Here is a 24,152-nt window from a genome sequence, read left to right as displayed (position 1 = left end):
ACATGAGATTCACTGGATGTGAAACTCAAATGCCACAATTGTCATGTTGTTGAGAGGCTCTTTCTGACTATTTACTGTTGTCATCATTATCCTCGTCTGAATCAGCTGTTTTATAACCCATCTGGAAATCACAAGGGTTTGTGCATTCAGACCCTGCATGGCATGGTTGAAATCATGAAAACAACATCAGATTCATATCTTTATACTGCTAAAGATAACATATGCTAATAGGCCTAATATGATCTATGGACTTTGACTCCTTAAATAATTTATTCAAAGTTACAAATGTGCTGACAAGAGGTTAAGAGCAGCTTCTTTTGTTTATGCAAAGGAAATTGCTAAACAAAATCTGCAGTGATTTTATATCCAACAGCTGTTCTCTGAAAACAGATTTTAAAACTTCATGAGGTCAAAGTCAAACATAAAGTAGGGACACTATTTATATACTGTGTCGAATTTTTATTGAAATCGTTTGATGCATAATAAATAAAACAGCTTTTATGGTGACAGTGCATTTTGTTGTTTCATTCCACAGCTTGCTTGGAAAAAGAATATACATTTTGCTGTCATGTTTGTACTGGCTTGTAAACACAGTTGGTTTCTCAAGGAACTCGTGTTTACCAGAGGTGTCAAAAGTATTCACATTCATTAATCAAGTAGAAGTATAGATATAGGGTTTAAAAATACTTCTGTAGAAGTTGAAGTATCAACTCATGCTTTTTACTCAAGTAAAAGTGTAAAAGTACTGGTTTCAAAACAACTTAAAGTATAAAAGTAAAAGTAATGTAAGGGAAAAAAAGACTGTTGTGGCATTTTCATCCTCTGCATTCTTAAACATGTTCAATTTAACATCAGGAAAGCATCAAAATATCACAGGGCCTTGAACGTGGTAATCAAATTGCTGTCCATGGAGGAGTCAGAGTAACATTGTGCTCACACATAAAATACCAGAAGAAATGTAAACAAAGTGGATTTGATAAAATGTTTTTCAGGACACCCACTGTAGCTCATCAAACTGACCCTCCCTACGAACATGTCCAGGCATCATAGAGAACGGAAACCTTTCCCAGAATACTTTTCTTGCAATCATTGACTTCTCAGGCAGAGGTGAAGGTCCAAACCAGGGGTGCGTTTCCCGAAAGCATCGTTAGCCAACTATGGTCGCAAGTTCAGTCGTTATCAGCATAGTTCAACGATTTGGTGTTTCCCGAAACCATCGTTCCAACGAACGTTCGCAAACAGCATCGCAAACTTGTGTGGTTGGAACGACTGCTCTCGAGCTGTGGTTAGAAGCATAGTTTCTAGTTTACATGAGATGTAGACTGAATAAATCCTTATCTTTAGCAAAATAAGCAAGCTGACATTCAGTACAACCCGTGTTATTTATTTAGAATACATACAAATGTAATTTACGTCTTTTAGTTTGTCAAGAGATTTAAAACACCGTTTTTGAAGACTGCGCATGTGCGAACGCGCTCTACTATGTAAGAACGAGCCAAATATTGAGTCTGGTAATAAAGCAAAATAACTGAGAAAAATTAGAAATGGTCTTCAGATGCCATGTCTGTAACTTATATGACAAAATCTAGCGTTAATTCGATCTCAAACAGATTAATTAAAATAATTTATTAGTCCACCACGTGCGAGACGTCATAAACCAGCGTGGTTGAACGATACTTTGCGACATATGGTTTCGGGAAACAGTCGTGACGAGCTAGTTGATTTCTCCAACGATGCATCATACTATGGTAGTTAAGCAGTGAGCTATATAGTTGTACGGGAAACGCACCCCAGTATGATCATCCTTACAACGCCCATGGTTTTGCATCTGTAATAAAATAATGACATTAACTCTTAAACATTTACATTTAAATGAAAATGAACTGCACTGAATATAATTGAAGTCTTACATGAATTATTACAGAGCATCACAAAACAGCAGAAATGTGCAAACCTGAATGTACTGAAGAAGGCTGGACTTAAAAGTCAACCTCTAACCCATGTTTACAAAGGCCTTGTTGAAAGCATCCTCACCAGCGGTATCACAGTGTGGTATGGCAACACCACCCTGGCTGAGAGGAAATCACTGCAACGGGTCATTAAGTCTGCTGAGAGGGTAATCGGCTCAAACCTTCCCTCCATGGACTCTATATACATCCAGCGCTGTAGAAGAAAAGCACATAGCATCCTTAAAGGGGGGGGTACAATGGTGTTTCATGTATTCAGAGTTGTTTACAGTGTTAAAGAGATGGATTCTCAAGCTAATAATGGCCAAAGTTTGAAAAGTTATTTTGAACGAATAACAGAGAATTTCTGTGCTGAAAATCATACTTCCGGGTTGCAACACGTTTCGGCTGTTTTTTTTCTATCGTAGATCTAATGACGTAGACCAGAGTGGAACTCCTTCTATGAGCATTGCTCTCGGAAAAGCGCGTTCACGCACACGTCGACCAGAGGAGAGAAAGACCGCGCTCATCGACGCATAGACATCATATATCTCTATATAATATCTATGCATCGACGCGCTACTACCGGAAATCATCATCAGCAACGCTAAATAGGAATGGTTGATGTCAAGAATGTCTCCAAAAAAGTGTGTTTTGGGATGTGAGGGAGGGAAGTTTACCTTGTTCAGCTTCCCAAAGAACCCAGTGTTACTGGAACAGTGGATGCAGTTTGTATTTCCGGGACAGCAAAGGAGTTCGGCAAGTGCGGTTTTGTGTTCTGGTCATTTCAGTGACGAATGTTTTATTAACAAGGCCCAGGCCGTCGCTGGATTTGCAAACCGGTTGCAATTAAAACCTGGCACGGTCCCAGTGATAAAACACCCCATTCATGTAAGTACAACGGTATCAGATTTATTTCTTGTGCTGGAAATCCCCACTTGACTCTATAGCTCCGCCCACGCCCAGAATCAAGGACCTCGGCTTTTTCCGGATAGAATCGGAAAGCTGTATTTTTATTTTATAAATATGATGAAACTAAAGACTTTTTTGAGATATGAAGGACACACTATTACTCTATAGGTACTCAAGATTAACATGAGATTGACTGAAACGAAGTATTCCCCCCCCCCCCTTTAACCCTTATGTGCTGTTGGGGCTGTTTTCAGCCACTATGGGGTATTTTTGAGTCTTATTTTGGCCATAACTTTTTCCGTGTTTCAGCAAATGGAATGATTTTTGGTGACAAACCTTATTTTTACACATATTTTAGGAAAATGCTTTGAAAATTTTCAAAAACTCAACAGTACACTCTGGGCAAATTCACTACCCTTTCGTTGTGTTCGTGGCTGAAAACAGCAACTACTTTAAACTGCTGTAAAAATTGATCAGATAAATATTTTTTTGCCATTTTTTTGCATAAATCTATTAATCAACCTCAGTCCTGTTCAAAACTACTAAATGTTTTTTTAAAAATCAAGATTTTAACTCTTTAATTGCCAAATTCATAAATTATGTCACTGATTTGGGAGGGGAAAAAACACAAAATTACTTATTTTCAATATAAAATGTGATTGTGGACTGGATTTTTTTTTACCTTTTATCACAGTCTTGGACATGTCAAAGATTAGAAACAACATTGGTTTTGATGCATTGTTAGTTTTTGTGCAGCATCAGATTTTAACTTTTTCTCCCTCATTTACTGTTCGTGGCTGTTTTTGCCCCATTGACTTCCATTATAACCACATTTTTTGATTGCAAAGCCATGACACCATAAAATCATGTATTTTTGATTGTTGGTGGTTTTCCCTGTTGGGAAGAGGTAAAAATTTAAATTTTTACTGTTGATAACCAGGTGGCACCATTAACCCTTTAGATAGGCCTGTGCAAAAAAAAGCTTAGTTTCTGGCTTTTACATGGAGTTATATGGAGTATAATAGCATAATAAAGTGTGTGTGTGTGTGTGTGTGTGTGTGTGTGTGTGTGTGTGTGTGTGTGTGTGTGTGTGTGTGTGTGTGTGTGTGTGTGTGTGTGTGTGTGTGTGTGTGTGTGTGTGTGTGTGTGAGAGAACTTGATGCGTCTGAGAAAATCAAAATATGCACCTCAGCTCTCAGAACTACATGGAGTAAACAAAAACAAAGTAAGTGTATTTATGCATCTGCCTTTTGATGGTGAGAAGTGCAGACTAAACAAAAACTAAGCAAGTGGATTTGAACACTTGCATGCAAGCCTGCTGGTCATTTGATGGTGAGAAGAGCAGGAAGCAACATGAGAAAGGGCTTGACTTGTAGTGAAGTTTTAGAGATGATTCTGCAGCCTGACCCCTCCAGCGAGCTGCAGGATGTATTGTCTTCTCCCTCTGACACCACAGACTCAGGAGAGGCAGATCCTGATTTGGATGTGGCACCCTCATCATCCTCTCTAGCTTCCACTGAAGGCGAGGGGGATTCGGAAGATCCTGGGTCTGGGTGGATTGGGAGAAACGGCGAAGTGTGGTTTTCCACCAACGCGGAGACAACTCCCTTTCTTCAGCCTGCCAGAGGCGTGACTCCAGGGCCTCTGGCAGGCTAAAGAAAGGGAGTTGTCTCCGCGTTGGTGGAAAACCACACACACACACACACACACACACACACACACACACACACACACACACACACACACACACACTTTATTATGCTATTATACTCCATATAACTCCATGTAAAAGCCAGAAACTAAGCTTTTTTTTGCACAGGCCTATATAAAGGGTTAATTGTGCCACCTGGTTATCAACAGTAAAAATTACAAATTTTACCTCTTCCCAACAGGGAAAACCACCAACAATCAAAAATACATGATTTTATGGTGTCATGGCTTTGCAATCAAAAAATGTGGTTATAATGGAAGTCAATGGGGCAAAAACAGCCACGAACAGTAAATGAGGGAGAAAAAGTTAAAATCTGATGCTGCACAAAAACTAACAATGCATCAAAACCAATGTTGTTTCTAATCTTTGACATGTCCAAGACTGTGATAAAAGGTAAAAAAAAATCCAGTCCACAATCACATTTTATATTGAAAATAAGTAATTTTGTGTTTTTTTCCCTCCCAAATCAGTGACATAATTTATGAATTTGGCAATTAAAGAGTTAAAATCTTGATTTTTTAAAAAACATTTAGTAGTTTTGAACAGGACTGAGGTTGATTAATAGATTTATGCAAAAAAATGGCAAAAAAATATTTATCTGATCAATTTTTACAGCAGTTTAAAGTAGTGGCTGTTTTCAGCCACGAACATAACGAAAGGATGGGAATTTGAACAATGCACAAGGGTTAAGGACAAACACCACCCAGCTTATGCCTTGTTTAAATGGGTGGACACAGGCTATAATTTGAGACATCGCATGCCTGTGAGCATTAGCACCCACAAGGCCCGTTTGTTTAAAAGTTTTTTCCCAGCCACTGTCAGGCTAGTGGCACAGGACATTAAGGAGGGAAAACCGTATCCTATTTCATGTTTTTAATTATCGTAATGATTAAGTGCAATTAGTAATTTATTCTATTTAGCGTTTTTAATCTTGTATGCACAATATTACTATTATTTATTTGAATGTGTATGTATCTAAATTAGGTAGGTTATTTATATACCGGTTCTATATGTCTTTTCCATTCCTTTTAAGATGTCGAGTCGTTCTCTGCTCTACCTCATGATGCGAATGTGTAGGCTATGTGTGTATGCATGTGTTATCCTTTATACATCATTTTTAATTTTAGAACTTGACTTTGAGAAACGCATAAGCATTCCAATGTACCTGTACTGAAAAGTACCTGTGCAAATGGCAATAAACTTAAACTTGAACCTGAACTTGAACCTGCATTTGTCCCGTTCAGAGACTGTATTTGCCCAGTTCTCCGGTTCAGATCCTGCCAGAGTCCCACTGTTCATTAGCTCTGTCCCCTGCCTGCCAGAGTTATGAAGTTTCCTAGGCTACTCAGTGTTTTGTTACTGTGTGTGTCCATAACACTGTTCGGTTGTTCGCTTCATTTTACTTTGGATTCGTTTTTAAACAAGACACAGTTCGACATCGGCTTTTCAGAGAGACTGAAATTAAAGATGATGCCAACTGGATCCGACTGTGGAAGATTTGCCCCCAAATGTGAATTTTCAAATTGTATTTAGATAAATATTTAGCATTTGCAGGATGATGATGATGATACATCAGCCAATGTGTTATTATAGGAAATCAATAGAAACATTAGCTAATTTATATAATTTGTTTGATAATTTATTTGTAAAAAAACATTTTTTAAATTGGCGTCATCTTGCCCCTTTTCACTATTGCTTTGTCTGTTAAAGATTGTTTGATATGTTCTGAGTATTTATACTGTAGCGCCGCAGTCAAACTGAATACTTGTGATGATAGTTGTGACTTGCTGTTTTTTCCTTTTCTTTCCTTTGCATCAGTTACCCTTGTAAAAGAATGACATAATCCTCTAATAAATTACAATAACAAATTACATTGGGCCCTCAGCGCCAGGTGTGACGCAAGTGTTTTTTGCTAGTTTCAGTCTGACCCAGTTATCATGCCAAATGTAAAACATAAAAGGATTACAATGTAAAATATTATTATTAGTAGCGTTGAATGGATCATATTCTGTTAACCACATTATTACATTATTATTACAATAAATAAAAACTCCACAAGGCATTGCAACCAGTTCAGTGACAAAAGCAAAGTGAGAAAAAATATTCTTATAAATACAGTAAATTCAATTATAAAAATAATTGAATAGTGAATTTCCAAAGGCAAATAGTGTTGAAAAGTATATTTATTTTTATTAGAGTATAGTATATATTGTTTGCTTGGCAAAACTGATTACAATCAATTGCGTGTAAAGTATCTACTAGGGCATCTCTAACAGTGCCAGCGTATGTTGAACTAGCAAGTTTATCACAGCTGACAGAAAGTGCTGATGCCAAATATACAAGAGACCATAGTAAAACCAAACACATAATGAAAGCAGTGTTATAACCCCTTAAGCGCCCCCCCCCCCCTCTTTTTTTTTAAATAGACGTGAAATTGCACATTCCGACCTTAAATGGTTGTAATTCAGGAAGTAATTTAGATGTTAGTTTGGTCTTGTTTTAAAGAAGACATTTGGCAGATTTTTTGTGAAAAAAATGAAGGAAGTTATGCAGAAAACAAGTTATATAAGTTTGAGTTTATGAAAATGTACAATGTTAAAAATTTAATTATTCATATTTTATATAAAATATATATTTTCAAAACCTGGAGGACTCTAAAAATGCAAAAACAAATCAAAGCCAAAAATCTGAACAAGCTGTGTTTCAACTTTTAGGTTGAGATCTCAAAAAATAAGCTTTCAGTGAGATTTTGTTTGGGCGCAGTACCACACTTCTCCACTAGTGGACATTACTGTCCATATAAGGGCGCCTCCATTTCCATATGTTGTTTGAGTGATCTGAACCATTATTTTTACAATTTTCATACAATTTTTGAAGTAGATATCCTATTTGGCAAAAGTTTGGCAGATTTTAAAATGAATTCAACCTCTAAGAAACACATAAAGAACATGTTTGTGCATTATAGCTCGCTGCCACATCACAAATGGTGAATCTATTATTTTTTTATTTATATTTTAAAACATTTTCAGAGCTTTTTTTCTAAGAGAATTGAATGGATGCTATCTTTTAAACTCTTGGCATGAAAACAAACTGAGGTTTCTACCATTCTTTCATGATTTTTCATGTTCATCACTATTTCAAAATAAAGGTCTGAACACGCCTTAGGAGTATGAAAATATTCTTGTTGCAAATTGATAAATTACGGCTCCTCTGTAATTTATTTTGAAAATCAGTCACCAAACATGTAAACTAGAGATTGTAAGCTTTCAAATGGTATAGTTTGTCAAGATTAGTTTAGGTTTAGTATAGGTCGTGAGTAGCGTTGAGGAATGATTAATCACGATTAATCGCATCCAAAATAAAAGTTTGTGTTTACATAATAAATGTGTGTGTACTGTATATAATTATTTTGTATATAAAAATACACACATATGCATGTATTTATTTTTACAAATATTTACACGTATACTGTATATATATTTATACATAATTTATATTATATATAAATATAATATTGGATATATAAATAACACAGTTTTCTTAAATATATACATGCATGTGTGTGTATTTATAGTTACAAAATAATTATACACTGTACACACACATATATTATGTAAACAAACTTTTATTTTGGATGCGATTAATCGTGATTAATCGTTGCCCTGTATTACATTTCTGTCAGGACCACTATCGTCAAATATGATTGACAATTCACCTTTGGCTAAGCCCCGCCCCCCTTAGTTTTTATTTTATTTTATTTATTCATTTATTTGACATGGACATTGCAATTAAACATAGTACAAAACAAGTCTGTGACTGATGCTATGCAAAAGGAGTTTATAGTTACTGCTAATTTACAACTCCAGTCCATGGTTGGGCCTTTACACTACAACATTTACTATTTCATCTTAAAAACATATCTACAGACACACCATATAAATCACTTACGTACACAAACCAGCTAACTACAAATGTTAGTGTTACTGTTACAGTTACTGTTGCTACGTCCGTCAACTTCTTATGGGCTCTGGTTTGGTATCAACATGGCTTATGCTGTGACGGCTCTTCCTGCTAAAATTTTATCAAACTTTTATAAAGCAGCAAATAAAGTGTCCGATAGAAGTAGGCAAAAGCGGCTGCAATATGCGTTGACGGCTATATTCAAGACATACACGCAAGCAACAACAAAGGCATCCAAATAGAGGCAAAAGCATCACTGATCATGCAAAGCTGGGTAGGTCTCGATTCACTTCTATAATCGTTATTACAAAGCAAACGGACTACGCGAGTATAAAGTTGTGTTTATTAGCAGCGTGTGCTAGCGTATCAACAATTAGGGTAGAGAACCGAAATCATAACTTAAAACTGCATAAAACTGTCTAACTAGTATAACTTCACAGTAAGGTTAAAAGCTAAATGTATCTTAGAGACAAAAGTGTGTTGTTGATCTTGAGGGGTTTCGCTGACTGAGGACTTCGGTTTTGGGAAGGGAAATAAACGGACACCCCCCTCCAACCTCTCTGGGAAACGCGTATCTGTGTTACAAATGCCCCAGGCACAACGTTTAACCATATTTTTTGATAAAACTACAACGTGATAGGCTGCCGAGACCAAAAATATGAGACGCCTGTGTTTAAAATCAATGGAGCGCTGTGAAAAAGTGTCGGACCGCTGTGGGAGCTCGTTCTTGGCTGCGCTGTGATTGGTCAATCTTCATTCTAGGGTGTGGCTTAGCCAAAGGCGAATTAGCATACAGCTTGGATTTGCGGAATGGTTCTGTTCTGGGCGAGAACCAACATGAATGTATTGCAGATAATCATTGATTCAAGATTTTAAAAATTAAATTATGAAAATAATTGAATAGTGAATTTCCAAAGGCAAATAGTGTTGAAAAGCATATTTATTTTTTATTAGAGTATAGTATATCTTGTTTGCTTGACAAAACTGATTACAATCAATTGACGTGTGAAGTAGCCTATCTTACTAGGGCATCAGTGCCAGAGTATGTTGAACTAGCAAAACTTTCTGTCTATCTATAATCATTTTTGCTTATTTAACTGAATCATCGAAGGTCAGAAGCAAGTACATTGGTCAATAAAGTGAGATTAAATGCATAAAAATGTATGTTTTATTGAACATATTTAGTTATTGGATGTTGAACTAGCAAGTTTATCACAGCTGACAGAAAGTGCTGATGACAAATATGACAATACCAAAAGTAAAACCAGCAGTGTTTTAAGATAATAACCAGATTTAACCAGAACTACACTAAATCTAAATTATGAATAAGAAATTATGAATTCAGCTGGTTTTATAAACACCACAAAACCACATTTTAGTTTTTGTGCAGGTTTCATATATGCTCCAAAAACTATAAAACAGTTGTCCTTATTTCACCTCCATGTTAAAAATGAGCTGTGACGACATGCCAAAAATGAGACAAAACACATTTTGTCTCATATGGAAAGTGCTGAACTGTGGAAGTCTCCACATATGGTTTTAATGTATCTCCCACTCTGTGCCTCAGTTACAATTACTAAACTACAACTGAATTCGGCTCTTTTAAATAGGTTAAGAAATCCCACACACCACAAAACATTTTTTTACATTGAGTTCTACTAATGCTGTCGATTTATAAGTACATCAAAAATAAATTTTTATCTCTTAAGGCATTTTAAATCAAAAGTGTTTAAATCATAGACAAGTTTTTATTGTAAGTGGTTAAAAATGAATGGATTTTAAAGGTTATCATCCTGTCTGTGGTTAATGTTTAATATAAGTTATTGTGCGTCTGATTCTTGCGTTACACAAGGAAATAAACCTTAAAATTATAGAGCTAGAAAGGAATGAAATGTCATGCCTCACAAGACCACAGTGTTGCATAGCCTGTAAACATTTCTGAACAAATAAAAAAATATAAAACATATTAGGAAATATATAAACGTATAACCTATTACTTTAGACATATACTTGGATTTACACATGAAACAACACGTAGTGTGTCACAGAATTCACTCTTGCCATGTCTGGGTAAGAGAGAGCGGATACACACTGCTGTTTATACAGCTCTCTAGGAGCTTGCCATGACAAACAGAGCATCAACTTCTGCTTTACAAGAAGCTTTTCATAGATCGGCCTATTAAGTGCAAAACTGGAGAGCCTGGACACATTAAACAAACAATTCACTATAAAAAATTAAATTCAGTCTAAAAATCTGCTTATTATCTGTTAAATCTGTTATTTTTTCAATTAAACGCTAAAGGAAATTTTTGAAGAATCTTCATACAACTGCAACAACTCAAAGTGAGTCCAAACAAACACAATGAAAGCACCATAAAGATCAATAAACCACACGGATTACGCTGTCGCCGGAGTTGCGTGAATAAAAAATATATAATAGTAGGACATTTGTACTTTATGTCTAAAATGATAGCAAAATACTTTGCAAAATGTGATTGTTTATGAGCTGTTCAATCCATATAGTTTAATAAAAAAATAAAAAAATCCATAAAATGATCCCATGATGGGAACACCTAAATGGATATGAAGCACTTGACTGAACCTTTTTTTCTTATGAGTGCACTTCAAAAACTTTGTGTATATGTGATTCCTTTGATTCACATATTTATAATTAATTATCATATTAATTGTCATGTTTTGAGTTCTGTTCATGTTTGAGTTTCTCAGTTTATCTTCTAATCACTGAATTACTCCAGTTCTCCCTCATTCTCCCTGTTAGTTTCTATGGTTACTGATTGTGTTAGTTGAGTTCAGGTGTGTCTTGTTAATCAGGCTCATTAGTTCCTCTTGTTTGCCAGTGTGTTTAAAGCCCCCTGAAATCAAAATGTATGTATTTTTTTTTTTTTAGCTTTTAGCATGAATATGTTAGCCTTAAAGGAAGACTCCACTTTTTTTGGAAATAGGCTAATTTTCCAACTCCCCTAGAGTTAACCAGTTTTACCGTTTTCGAATCCATTCAGCCGATCTCCGGGTCTGGCGGTAGCACTTTTAGCATAGCTTAGCATAGATCATTGAATCTGATTAGACCGTTAGCATCTCTCTCTCATCTCTCTCAGGGAACTGTGCTGTATACCAGCAGGCGATATTACGCATCGCCTGAAAATAGTCCCCAGCTAGGTAACTTCCAATGTGACCGGCACTAAGTTTGTAATATCATTGCGCTGCTGTACGGCAGCAGTTCCTGGATTATTACGCAGGAATGAGAGTATAGTTCCTAGCCATATTGGCCTAGAAAATCGCAACTTTTCATTTTCTGTCGGTCTTAGTACACGATGTAACTACAGAAGAGACAAGTTTTAAATAGGAAAAATATCGAAAATCTTTGGTAATTTTTTTGAGAGAGATGCTAACGGTCTAATCAGATTCAATGATCTATGCTAAGCTATGCTAAAAGTGCTACCGCCAGACCCGGAGATCGGGGTCACCAAACTCGGTCCTGGTGGGCCGCTGTCCTGCAGAGTTTAGCTCCAACCAGGTCCAACACACCTGTCTGAAAGTTTCTAGTATGCCTAGTGAGACCTTGATTAGCTGGTTCAGGTGTGTTAAATTGGGGTTGGAGCTAAACTCTGCAGGACAGTGGCCCTCCAGGACCGAGTTTGGTGACCCCTGACTTACAGTCTCTCACTACCTAAAATGGATCATGGATTTGTATGACATCACTGTGGACTTCAGCTTCTCATCACATCTTCTGTCCAATTAAATGCTCTCTACAATCCAAAGCTCCTCCCCCTAAGCTATAAACACCACCTGGCCAAAGCGACCATTGACAGACACGGAGCAATACGGGTTGGAGATGTGTGTTCGGTCGCTCAAACGCTCGAGTTTTATTCCGTTTTCCAACTGTAAATTGGTTAAGAATTAAATTAATGAATCCTCTACTATTAAATCCAACGTATCATCAGCGCTCGGATTTGCTTGCTTGGATTTTCATGAACTGATCAAATGGCAAACCTTGATTGTGAGGCGCTTTGGATAAAAACATCTGCCAAATTCACCAATATGATTCATAGCTCATATTTCAGAAAAAATAATCTCAAGGTTGATCTTAACTTATACTAAAATCACCTTTAAATCTCTTCTATCCCCTGCAAAAAAAAAAAAAATATCTAAACATTTACTACACAATTCATATAACAGAAATTAATCATTGCTGGACAATGACTTTCTTCTAGATCTGCTGTACAGCCGAAACAAACTTTGTTGCATTCATTAACACTGTAAAGCTGCTTTGAAACAATCTGTATTGTAAAACGCACTATATAAATAAAGGTGACTTGACACGTAACAAATAAATAAGGCATAAATTCAGATGATCTTCACCCACTTTACTAGTTTTACTGGTATACTGTTGTGTTCCCATCACCATGCTGATTAAAAAGTTTCCAGATATTAATCTTTAGAGTATTACAAGACTTTATTTATTCAATTTTTTGTTTCAACGATAAAAAAGGACACTGTACAAAGCCAGTGTTCATAGCATTAGAAAATTACAGGATCAGAGAATATTAAAAGTTAAAATTGTATTTCCATATTTAAGGGATAACTTACAAAATTGTCATTCATTAGGCACTTCTGAAAGTCAGGGGAGAAAAGAGCAAAACCAAACACAGTTTGGGATTTGGTGCATTTCCTCTTATGTTCTCTCTCTCTCTCTCTCTCTCTCTCTCTCTCTCTCTCTCTCTCTCTCTCTCTCTCTCTCTCTCTCTCTCTCTCTCACACACACACACACAAGAGATCAATAATGTACCATTATTTCACAGAAATCAATATAAAACAGAAACAGTTTTAAAACCTACAACCAGAGTTATATAGTTCAGTAGTTTGATATAAAACAGATAGTATGTATGTACAGATATAGTTTATGGAGTTCCTATAAAGCTTTTGTCTTTCATGATCTTCACATTTAAAGTCAAACAAAACTCAATGTTTCCGCACTGAGTCAGTGACATTAGACAGATTCTGGATTTTGCTCTTGGAAATTGCTGTTGTTATCATCATGTTTATGGCCCAGAAATATCCTCTGCAATCCACAAGGTTTGCTGTAGTTTGGTTTCTTTTTGTAAATGATTGTCACTATGATGATGATGATGGTGAAGATGAAACAGCCCATAACTGCAGTGACGACAGTGTTCTTAGATCTTAGATCTTCTAATCCATGATCCTCTCCTGTTCTTGGTCCAGGATCCTCTTCTAATATTGGCTCTGGAAAGGTGCAATTAAACGGTTTAAATAATTGTTTAAATCTTAAACTCAACTTCAGCCTATCAAACATCAGATTCTCCACACAAACTTCACAAAACATTTCTGCTGCTGAGAATCTGATCAAACTGATTTCATGACACACAGACCAAATCTAAACATCTCTAACATCAAATATCTAGAGAGATTAATATGTTTGGAGACCATGATCATACATCAGTTTCCTTTTTAGACCTTAAACTTTAAAATAATTTATTCACGGGTGATTTTTAAAATGATAAATATTCTGACAAGAGAATAAAGAACAGTTTTATGAGTTTCAAAAGTAACTCAATAATCAATATATTACCTTTCTTTCCAGGAGCTTTAGTGACAGGTTTACTGGTCTCTGTGAACAGATTTTAAACCACTGTTAGTATTGAAAATAAAAGTACAGTTGTAAACATTTATTGAATTATAAACAACAGTATTACTGTACCTGTTATGTTCACAGTGAATTCTGTTGTTTTCCGTCCACATGTTGCTTGCACAAAGAATCTGAATTTTCCCATTATTGCTGTAGTTGAACTGAAGCTGCATGTGAAGCTGTTTCTCTGTTTACAGGAGTCAGGAGGAAACTCTTCTCTACAGATTGCGGGCTTATTATATTTCTCAGGATATAGAAACTTATACCATTTAAAGCAGCATCCAGACTTCTCCAGAGAGACGCTGCATGTGAGAGTTACTTCTTTATCCACAGTTCCAGTCACATCCTCACAGCGTACACTGATGGCACCTGAAAAATAACAGTGTGTATCATATAATACAGCAACTGAATAATAATAATAATAAAGATTTTTTTTTTTTTTACATCTCAGTAATCTTTTAACATATCAGACTTTATGTGTCTGTGTCCATGTCAATATAATAAACATGCAGTGACTCTTTCACTCGATAACCTATTCATAAATATAACCACTGTGCATCATGCGTTTTCTACATTATAGTTTGAACCGGATTTAATATCTGGTAATGGGATGGTCACACATTTTATTATTTAAAATGAATTATAGCTTATATATTCAATAGTAAGGCTACACTACAGTCTCTGCATGCAACATTATGACTGTTTCTTTTAATCAAGTGCATCAGAGAGTCAGCAGAGAAACACAAGATTTGACCTTTTATTTTATTATTGTCTTAGATTTAGTCCCTCCTTAAAATTTCTAGGGGAAAGTGTATTCTCTTACCATCAGCTTGACAGACAGCAGTCAAAGTCCAACCCAGAATGAACAGATGCATTGAATTTACAGCAATCATGGTTTTCATTCTGCAATAAAAAACAACCACAGAAAGTTATAAAGAAGTGAAACTTAAACAACTAGGACAAATAAGGAAGTGCTAGAGATTAGATGATTACTGTAAGATCATCAGAGATATCAGAATTTAATTAAATAATTGGTAACACTTTACAATAAGGTTCATTTATTAAACATTAGTTAATGTATTAACTAACATGAACTAACAATGAGCAATACATTGGTTACAGTATGTATTACTCTTTGTTAATGTTAGTTAATAGAAATAAAGCTGTTCATTGTTTGTTCATGTTAGTTCACAGTGCATTAACTCATGTTAACAAGATTTTAATAAAGTATTAGTAAATGTTGAAATTAACTTTAACAAAAATTAATAAATGCTTTATAAGTGCAGTTCATTGTTAGTTAATGTTAACTAATGTAACTAATGTTAACTAATAATGAACCTTATTGTAAAGTACCAAATAATTTTGCGAGGTTTCACACAACATAATGAATCATGAAACATGCATTAATTCGGAGGTGTTGAAGAGACTCACGAGTGTAAAATACTACAGCAAAACCATAAGATGTATTACAATAAAGCACAGAACACAACGACACGCATCCATTCATGATAATATTGCTGCTGAATCTACAGAGCCACGACAGAAATGGAACATGATGAAATAAATGTCCTATTGCATTGTCTTCACTGGCTGAAGCTGAACGCAAATACACTTTTTTTAAAACCTTTATTTATCCAGGTAAACTGTTTGAGAACAACTTCTCATTTACAAACATGACCTGGAATATGAATATAAAATGAATATAATCAACACCGCAACATTAATCAGACAAAATGATCACAAACACGCAGAAAAAGGCTATTTAAAAGACACATTGAAAAATCTGCTAAATGTGTAAATCACAAATGGCTAATACAAAGATACCATGCATGTGCTGAAGATTTTGAAGATGGTTATGAAGCTAATAGAGAGAGTTATTGCTCACCTCTGGTCTCCACCTCTGCTATGTGTGTGTCTTCAGCGCTTGTGAAGTTCCTTTACTAATACTCGTGTCTACAGCGCACTCCAGCTTTATAAACTTTCACTTTCAAAATGACTCGCGGGTCTCTTTTAGCCTGGGTTTCCCCAGACTGCCTTTGCTCAGCGCGATTTTATTCTCGCTGAAAGGCAGTCTGGAAACCATGGACCAGATTTTCGCCTCGTTTAGGGAACCAATCACAGAACGGGGAGGGAGCAGCAAGACGATGACGACATCTTTGCGACACAACTAAGCAGTTTGTTTATATCTATGTAGTCAACATGGCAGCAGACGCGAAGCTACCTTTTGATGCAGCCTTAGATATTGTTCTAAGTAGTTTAGATCGCAATTTTATTTAGAAAAAAGAGCAGCGTTTGGCGTTAAACCATTTCTCTACATACGTCATCTGGTATAATGGAAACGATTGGCTATGCGCATTTGATAGACATTCTTAGCACCCAATAAACGGCGCCGGCGCATTCGTAAACCACGCCTCAAATACGAGAAAATGAACATGTGGTTCCCAGACCCAAGTCTCAACGAGAATTGGGTCTGGCGTTAGCCAGGCTAGGTCTCTTTGTATTTTTAGCCAGAAGTCGGTGCTGTCACTCATGCTGACTTGCAAATCTCCCCTACTTCATGACGTAGCCTAACGCTGCAATTTTGCCAAATGTCAAAATAGTGAAGATTACCGACATGGCCAAATAGCCTCTCTGTTTGTTGCAAAGGAACACCAGACGATTTTAAAAATTTCAAGCGGTTTAACAGCACTCGTCAATGACACAACAATTGAGATGGCCAATCTAATCAAAGAAGGCGGGGCTTAAGTGTTCACGTCAGACACCGAATGAGTTCCAGCGCGACGCTTCGGTTTTAACGATAAAATAGCTATACATTTAATATTTTATATTATTGCATGTTGTTTAGGCTATTATATGTTATTATGGTAATATTTTTTATTTTAAAATAAAAATATATTTGCAAATAGTTCAAATTGATTAGGCTACAAAAAAGAAAAGAAAAAAAGATCTGTTTGTTTACCGTTCTCGGATTCTCTTTCTGTTTAGCTAACAAAGTCATCGATGTGTTACACTATTTAATATGCAATGTCAATATTTTTTAATAAATGAATATTAGTAGCCTAAATAGATGAATATACGGTATGCTACTTAATGGTTCTACAACTATGCAGAACCCCCTAATCAATGAGGTGTTTCTTTGTAAGGCACATTGTTTTGTAAAGCTGCTTTTGAACAAGTGATATTTAAAACAAATATATTCATTGGATGAACCCTTATCCACCCACGAGAGAACCTGTCACTGCAAAATCTGTCCCTCGTCAAAGGTAAACAGGTTTTTAATGGATTGCATCACCTCTATGCAGTCATTAAACTATGTGTCAAAATATGAATGAAGTTTGTCTAATATTTTCCATCATTAGGCAAGGCAAGGCAAGGCAAGTTTATTTAGCACATTTCGTACACAATGGTAATTCATAGTGCTTTACTGTCACGAACACACACGGGAAAAGGTAGATCCAATTGCAGTAGTTTATTAGGGGTAATCCGTACTCACAAAACAGTCCAGGCAAGGGTCAAAATCCAGTAAAGCAAGACACATGAAACAGGTTGACGAACTCAGAAGTGTGAGTGACATTAAACAAGGACTCCGTGACATGAACTGAGACAGACAGGGTACTTATACACAGACACTAACAAGGAACAGCTGGGAACAATGAAGACAGGGAACAGCTGTGTGAAATGAACATTGATGGGTAACAGACAAAGGATTATGGGAAACGTAGTTATAATGTGGATGACACCGTGGGGAAGAGGACCTCTAGTGGACACCGGGAATACACAAACCAGACACTGTGACATTTACATAGAAGAAGAAAAAGAATAATTAAAACAGTTTAGAATAAAAAATAAAATACAGTACAAACAGTCGGACGCACAGTGCTCATTCAATAAATGCAAAGATAAACATGTGTTTTGAGTCTGGATTTGAATGTGGGACTGTAGGAGCACACCTGATCTCTTCTGGATGCTGGTTCCAGCATAATAGCTAAAGGCGGACTCGCTGTGCTTTGAGTGAACCCTTGGTATTTCTAGCTGATGTGATCTGATCCGAGGGATCTGTTGGGTTTATATTCAGTGAGCATGTCAGGTGCTTCCCATGGAGGGGTTTCCCATTACGCTTTAGTGAAACTTTGCCTGATTTCATAATCACTTTGGAATCCTTTTTTAAAATAGAAGCAGTCTCTCGCCCCATCTTTTCCATTCATCCTCTGGGCTGGGCCAAAAAGCTGAGTTCAAAAGTTGAGCTAAAAATATTCAGAGTCAGTGATTGATGTTAGATGAGATGTTATAGTCTGAGGCACACAAATGACTGACAGCTAACTGGTTTGAAATAAAGTAAAAACAAAACACGTAAAGAGACTAAATGAAATCTTGTACATCACTGTATCAGCATCAGCCACTGAAAAATACATTGGCCAGAGACTAGCCTGCACAACAAACATATAAAATTAGATAAAATTATATTACAATCATGCATTTAGCAGACACTTTTATCCAAAGGGACTTACAATAGAGGAACAAAAGCTATTTATATATTTATAACCAACAATGATCATATAGAGGTGCAGGTTTTGCAGCTCAGAGACGGGTCTGGAAAGCGACTTTAGATCTATGACACTCTTCGGCTGTCGATTGAGGAAATGTATATGTGAATTTCTCTGGGAAGGTGGCGGTGCATTCATCTTTTTGAAACCATAAACTCAACTTCAGCCTATATAGACAGTGATATTCTCCACAATGGCTTTGATTAATTCAACACATCTTCTGGGGCTTTTGTTTGATATACTCAAACCACATGACGCTTGAAGGTCCACCTGTTCATCAGATGGAGATTACTTTGATCTCTGTGGTTCAAACTGATAAATATTGTTTCTATGGAGATGAACATCAAAAATCCAACTGGTGACTTTTTTTTATGTGAATAAAGATTATCTGAGCCATTTTTTGCGAAAATTTGATGCATTTTAAGACTTAAATCACTTACAAACCCCCCCCCAAAATCATGGACTGATTGTTTGATGTGCATTGTAGTGATTTTACAGCGTGTCAGAACCAGCCTGTTGATCTAAAATCTCTCCCTCACCAAAGAACGGGTGGTTTATGGATTGCATCCTATCTACATGCACACTGAGTCGTTAAATCATGTGTCAAAGTATGAATGCAGTTAGTATAAAATTTTCCATCATTACAAACAATATATAAGCCACCACCATTGTGCCTCAAGCGAGGTGCTTCCCACGGCCATGATGCTTTAGGGAAATCTTCACTGTAATAAACATGCATTTAAAGATGCAGTCGTGGCCTAATGGTTAGAGAGAGTGTGTGTGTGTGTGTGTGTGTGTATTCGTTCACTACTATTCTTCACGATTACTATTCACTACTACTACTGTGCACTATCTTGGATGAGTTAAACGCAGAGGAAAAATTCTGGTATGGGTTACCATACTTGTCCTTCATATGCCACTTTAAAATGCATTTGGAATGAATGAATTTGGTAATATAGTAGTGCTAATAACTTTACATCTCACTGTTAACCCTCAGCATCATGCGACACAGAATCCGTCCAAGTATAAATCCTCAATTAGTTTTACTGATACTGTAACTTACCATTCATCATGTGATGATGAAACAAGTTTCCATCTTTAGAGAGTTTTACAAGTGTTAATTAAGTCAATAAAAAAATAAAAAACCTTTACAAAGCCACATCCTTAAAGGAGAACTCAGGTCAATTTTAACATTGAGCAAATTTTTTTGTAAATTTGGAGTGCTGTCAATACAGAAAACAACGACAAAAATCGGTGTTGCCTACACCTTGTTATCCGACTGCATTAGATGTGAAAGATATTAATAAAAATTATGTTATTTCAGCCAGCGCACATACCTGTATTTACATCCTGTTTTCGGTCCAAAGTCCAAAGTAGTCGATTGTCGAGTTCACGCGCGTGATCATAGGTAACTAAACCCATAGATATCCTATATTAAAGGCTAGATGTCTCGTCCGCGCTGCTGGCCAATGGAGGTCGACGTCCGCACACGGCGGCCATCTTGCCACAGGGGGCTCGCTCACTCGTAACATTGTGTTTTAATGGTGCATGTACTTTTTAATTAACCATAACTTGCTCAATTGTCTACCGATTTTCAAACGGGTTGTTTTGTTATAAACCTCAGAGATGTAGTTATGACACTGCATATTTAAGAATAATTATAATATTATATATTCCAACATGTTCAAGCATCCAGAATTATAGCCACGTTAATAACGTTTGTAAGAAACCAAACCGTTTGTAAATCCGTCAAGATTTCAGCGAGATAAGAGGATTTGTGTTCGTGCAGATCACTCACCTTACAGAAAGCTTCCCTGTGACAAGATGGCCACCGGGTGATGCCGTTCGAGACTCCGCCGTAAGACATCTAGCCTTTATTATGTATATCTATGACTAAACCTATGCGCGTGAACTCGACAATCGACTACTTTGGACTTCGACCGAAAACAGGAAGTAAATACAGGTATGTGCGCTGAAATAACATCATTTTTAGTCATATCTTTCACATCTACTGCAGTCAGATTCACTCGTGTTCACTCTGAAGGAATCACTCAACATGGCTGGGCACTTGTAATGACACATTAAGGATGTTAAGAGGCTAAAAGCAGGTTTAAAACTTGCCCCATTGAAGTCAACAGGGTGCAAATGTTAAAAAGAGGATAACACAGTGTAGGCAACACCGATTTTTGTCGTTGTTCTCTGTATTGACAGCACTCCAAATTTACAAAAAAATGAGCTCAATGTTAAAATTGACCGGAGGTCTCCTTTAACAAATTGCAGGTATACAAAAAAATATTTTTCATATTAAGTTATAATACTACTTACGGCACTGTTCACCCAGAGGAGCCTTTTGAGTCCCTTCTCCTAAACAAAGATAGTTGGACTGCTAAGAAAGAAACACACACACACACGCACACACACACACACACACACACACACACACACGCACACACACATTCCACACATTCTCCATTCCAACCTTCTGTAGCCTCAGAGACCAAAAAGTACTAAAACAGGGAGAAACTGAGACAGAAAAGTCATGCTGATAAGATTTATTAGTAACACTTACTTATATTGGCGTCTATTAAGCGTCTTAAGTAAGTTTAATTACTGAAATAAATTAACTTATGCACAATATTATGCCAGCCTTGTAATTCCAATGAAAACCAATATATTATATAGACTCATTACATGCAAAATGAGATATTTCAAGTCTTTATTTGTTATAATTTTGATGCTAAGTGTCTAAGTTATAATGCTTTTCATTGGAATTACAAGGCTGGCAGAGGCTTTTTAGGTCAGGTATAATCTGCAATCTCTGATCCAGTTTGTTGGCTGGCTCCCATGGCTGCAACACACCGTGTTAGAATACTATTGGGTAAATTGGCAGTGGGTGAAATACCCCCGGACTAAAACAAGAACAGACATATTGACACACACTTGAGCATATTTCAAAGTAGAATAGCTGGCTTGATTTTCTGAGAAACAAATACTGTATGTGAACTTGGCATTTTCCTAAATATCTGAAACATTATGGTATTTTTATGCTTTAATATAGTAAAAAAAAAAAAAAGACATAGAGCACCTATAGGACGCTATTTTAACGATCTGAGTGTGTGGTCTAAAGCGCAGGACGCAAGTGCACTTAGGGTGTGTCCAAATCCACTTTTGCTAGTTTAATGACGGAAAAATGTGTGCAATAAACCAATCAGAGTCTCATCTCCTCAAAATAGCAATGCGTCAATGCGCCTGAACACCTCGTTTTCAGACCAGCAGCCACATTTAATGCATTTCCCATTTAAACAACGTGGCGTAGGGTGTAAAAATGATAACTGCGTCGGGCTGAAACTAGCAAAAAACACTTGCGTCGCGCTTGGGCTTTTAATGTCAAAGCATTTTAAGGGCCCTTAATGTCAAAGCAGCGCATGTGCCAGGCAAAATCTTGTGGTGGCAGACTTCTCAAAAGAAGTTCACAGAGAGACAAGACATGTTATGTCAGGTTCATACTGGCCATCAAGATCACATCACCAAAGCGTACAAGAGTTTTGCCAAGTCAACAAGCCCACATAAAAGAGAGAGCTAGTATACTTTCCCAACGGTCCATGGCAAAATATCTCTGCAGACATCTGTTAACTAGATGGCAAGATAATAGCCGTGGACTATTATTCTAGCAATGTTAAGATTGGACATGTGCAAACCATGAAAATTACACAAATAAAACATGTTTGTTCTTTGGGAAATAGCATATGAACTTGTGAAAGACAATGTCAAGTCACAGCCACTGAGTTTTGATGAATTAAAAAATTCAATACAAGTTCACTCACACTTTATCCACAGGCTACTGGTGCAACCATAGGAGTGTTGCTAATGAAAAGCAGATGCTTACCCTGCCAAAGGCTTACTCAGGCTAGACTTAACTGGTATGGCTGCAGCTAAAACATTTTGAACACCCGCTTAGCTAGACTGGAAGACTAGTTTAATCCAGCCGAGACTTTTTTTTTCTACATCAGAAATATCAGTTTATATATGCTTAAGATATTGGCTGTTGTAAACAGTTGATATTGTTACTTGATCATAGATTATGTACATGATGGTGATTAGATACATGATTATAGAAGCCCTTTCCTTTGTTCCAGAGAAATATATATTGAGGAGGCAGTAGAAAGAGGAGATATGTGGTGTGTGTGTACAGGAGATTGTGATTGACCGCAGAGTCCAGGGTTTCTGTGCAACAGGGACAACAGACCGACACAGAGACGACAGCGAGTTTGTTCTGCTGCATTTGTTGAATACAAACTAAGAGACTGTGAGATCATCTGGTTGTCATGCTTAATGTATAATGACAGAACACAAATGAAGATCTTTTTGATGAAATCTGAGAGATTTTTGTCCCTCCATTGACAGCTATGCAACTACCACTTTGACGCTTCAAAAAGTTCATAAAGAGATCGCAAAACTAATCCCTATATGTATAGCCTACACACACACACACACACACACACACACACATTCTATATATATATATATATATATAGGGATTCATTTTGTTATCGCTAAACTTTTTGAAGCGTCAAAAGTTGTGTAGCACCCTGCTAAATTTATATATTTAATTTGTGTTCTGTTAAGAGAAATACAGTATATCCTGAAATATGGGCAGTTCAATTGTCCCTGGTGTGTAATACCTTTTTATATTCATTTTTGTTATTGAGTTATAAACTTGTGAGGAGTTGAAATATCCTCTGTTGTGAGTAACCTTTGAACCCTGTCATTTTATTTTGTATTGGGTGGTCAGGTGTCAGTTTGTTTACTATCCAATCAGTGCTATCCAGAGAGCAGTTTGACAGCCTACCGGGTTGTTGAGGGGGCGGGACCAAAACGAGAGAGACGAAAATAACGAGAGAGACGGGGGAAAAAGACAGAGAGATAGCTAAAAGTTAGCTGCAAGTTCCGTATGATTAAGTTACTGGTCATCAAAGTTAAGAACAGGGGGATTTTTTTTGTTTGCTTTTGTCAGTGTGTAACCCTGCTAAAACGGGAGAGTGAGCTTTGTTTTGGAGCTGGTTAAATCGGCCACGGAAATTTCACTGAAGTGGAGCTAACGCCATAGCCATGTGCGAACTGCTATTACATAGCCGGAAACCCACTTTGCCACCGAGTTTCTGAGTGAGTATGGACATTGTGAACTCAAATGAAAGTGACATTTTTGGACAAGATATAGTTAAGCTCATTAGATTTTGTGAACTTTTTGCTAGTGTGCGTCGGAGACTGCCATACATGGTAGTATATGTGCTCAGGATTCGTGCTGCATTCCGGAGGAGTCTGTGTTTTGCACACGGACGCGACGGAGTTTCAAGACGGGTTTCCTCATTGCGTGTCTCACCACGGGACAGAACGGTGTGGACAGACGGTCACTA

The 24,152-nt window shown here is 36.8% G+C and overlaps 1 protein-coding gene and 1 long non-coding RNA gene across 4 annotated transcripts; both read right to left on the bottom strand.

Moving 5' to 3' along the window:
* Positions 1-1,790: 1,790 nt before the first annotated feature.
* Positions 1,791-2,820, bottom strand: LOC306989687. 2 transcript variants are annotated; one of them, XR_013795689.1, is made up of 3 exons: positions 2,627-2,820; positions 1,955-2,163; positions 1,791-1,828 (listed from the first exon to the last, which is right to left on the bottom strand). It is a non-coding gene; the product is annotated as an uncharacterized lncRNA (long non-coding RNA). The 2 variants fall into 2 exon arrangements; XR_013795690.1 differs by lacking the exon at positions 2,627-2,820 and adding an exon at positions 2,332-2,409.
* A 10,395-nt stretch (positions 2,821-13,215) lies between these two features.
* Positions 13,216-17,784, bottom strand: LOC306989569 (uncharacterized protein). 2 transcript variants are annotated; one of them, XM_079595412.1, is made up of 5 exons: positions 17,688-17,784; positions 15,018-15,097; positions 14,267-14,563; positions 14,138-14,176; positions 13,216-13,791 (listed from the first exon to the last, which is right to left on the bottom strand). In XM_079595412.1, the coding sequence occupies exons 2-5, from the start codon at positions 15,094-15,096 to the stop codon at positions 13,538-13,540; spliced, it is 669 nt and encodes a 222-aa protein (XP_079451538.1). In that variant the 5' UTR covers position 15,097; positions 17,688-17,784; the 3' UTR covers positions 13,216-13,537. The 2 variants fall into 2 exon arrangements, with proteins under 2 accessions (XP_079451538.1, XP_079451539.1); XM_079595413.1 differs by lacking the exon at positions 17,688-17,784 and adding an exon at positions 16,080-16,253.
* Positions 17,785-24,152: the final 6,368 nt, after the last annotated feature.

Source organism: Phoxinus phoxinus (assembly GCF_949152265.1).
Source record: "Phoxinus phoxinus genome assembly, chromosome: 21".
Taxonomy (NCBI): domain Eukaryota; kingdom Metazoa; phylum Chordata; class Actinopteri; order Cypriniformes; family Leuciscidae; genus Phoxinus; species Phoxinus phoxinus.
Note: the sequence above shows the minus strand (reverse complement) of the source record. Positions and strands in the feature narration are given on the sequence as shown.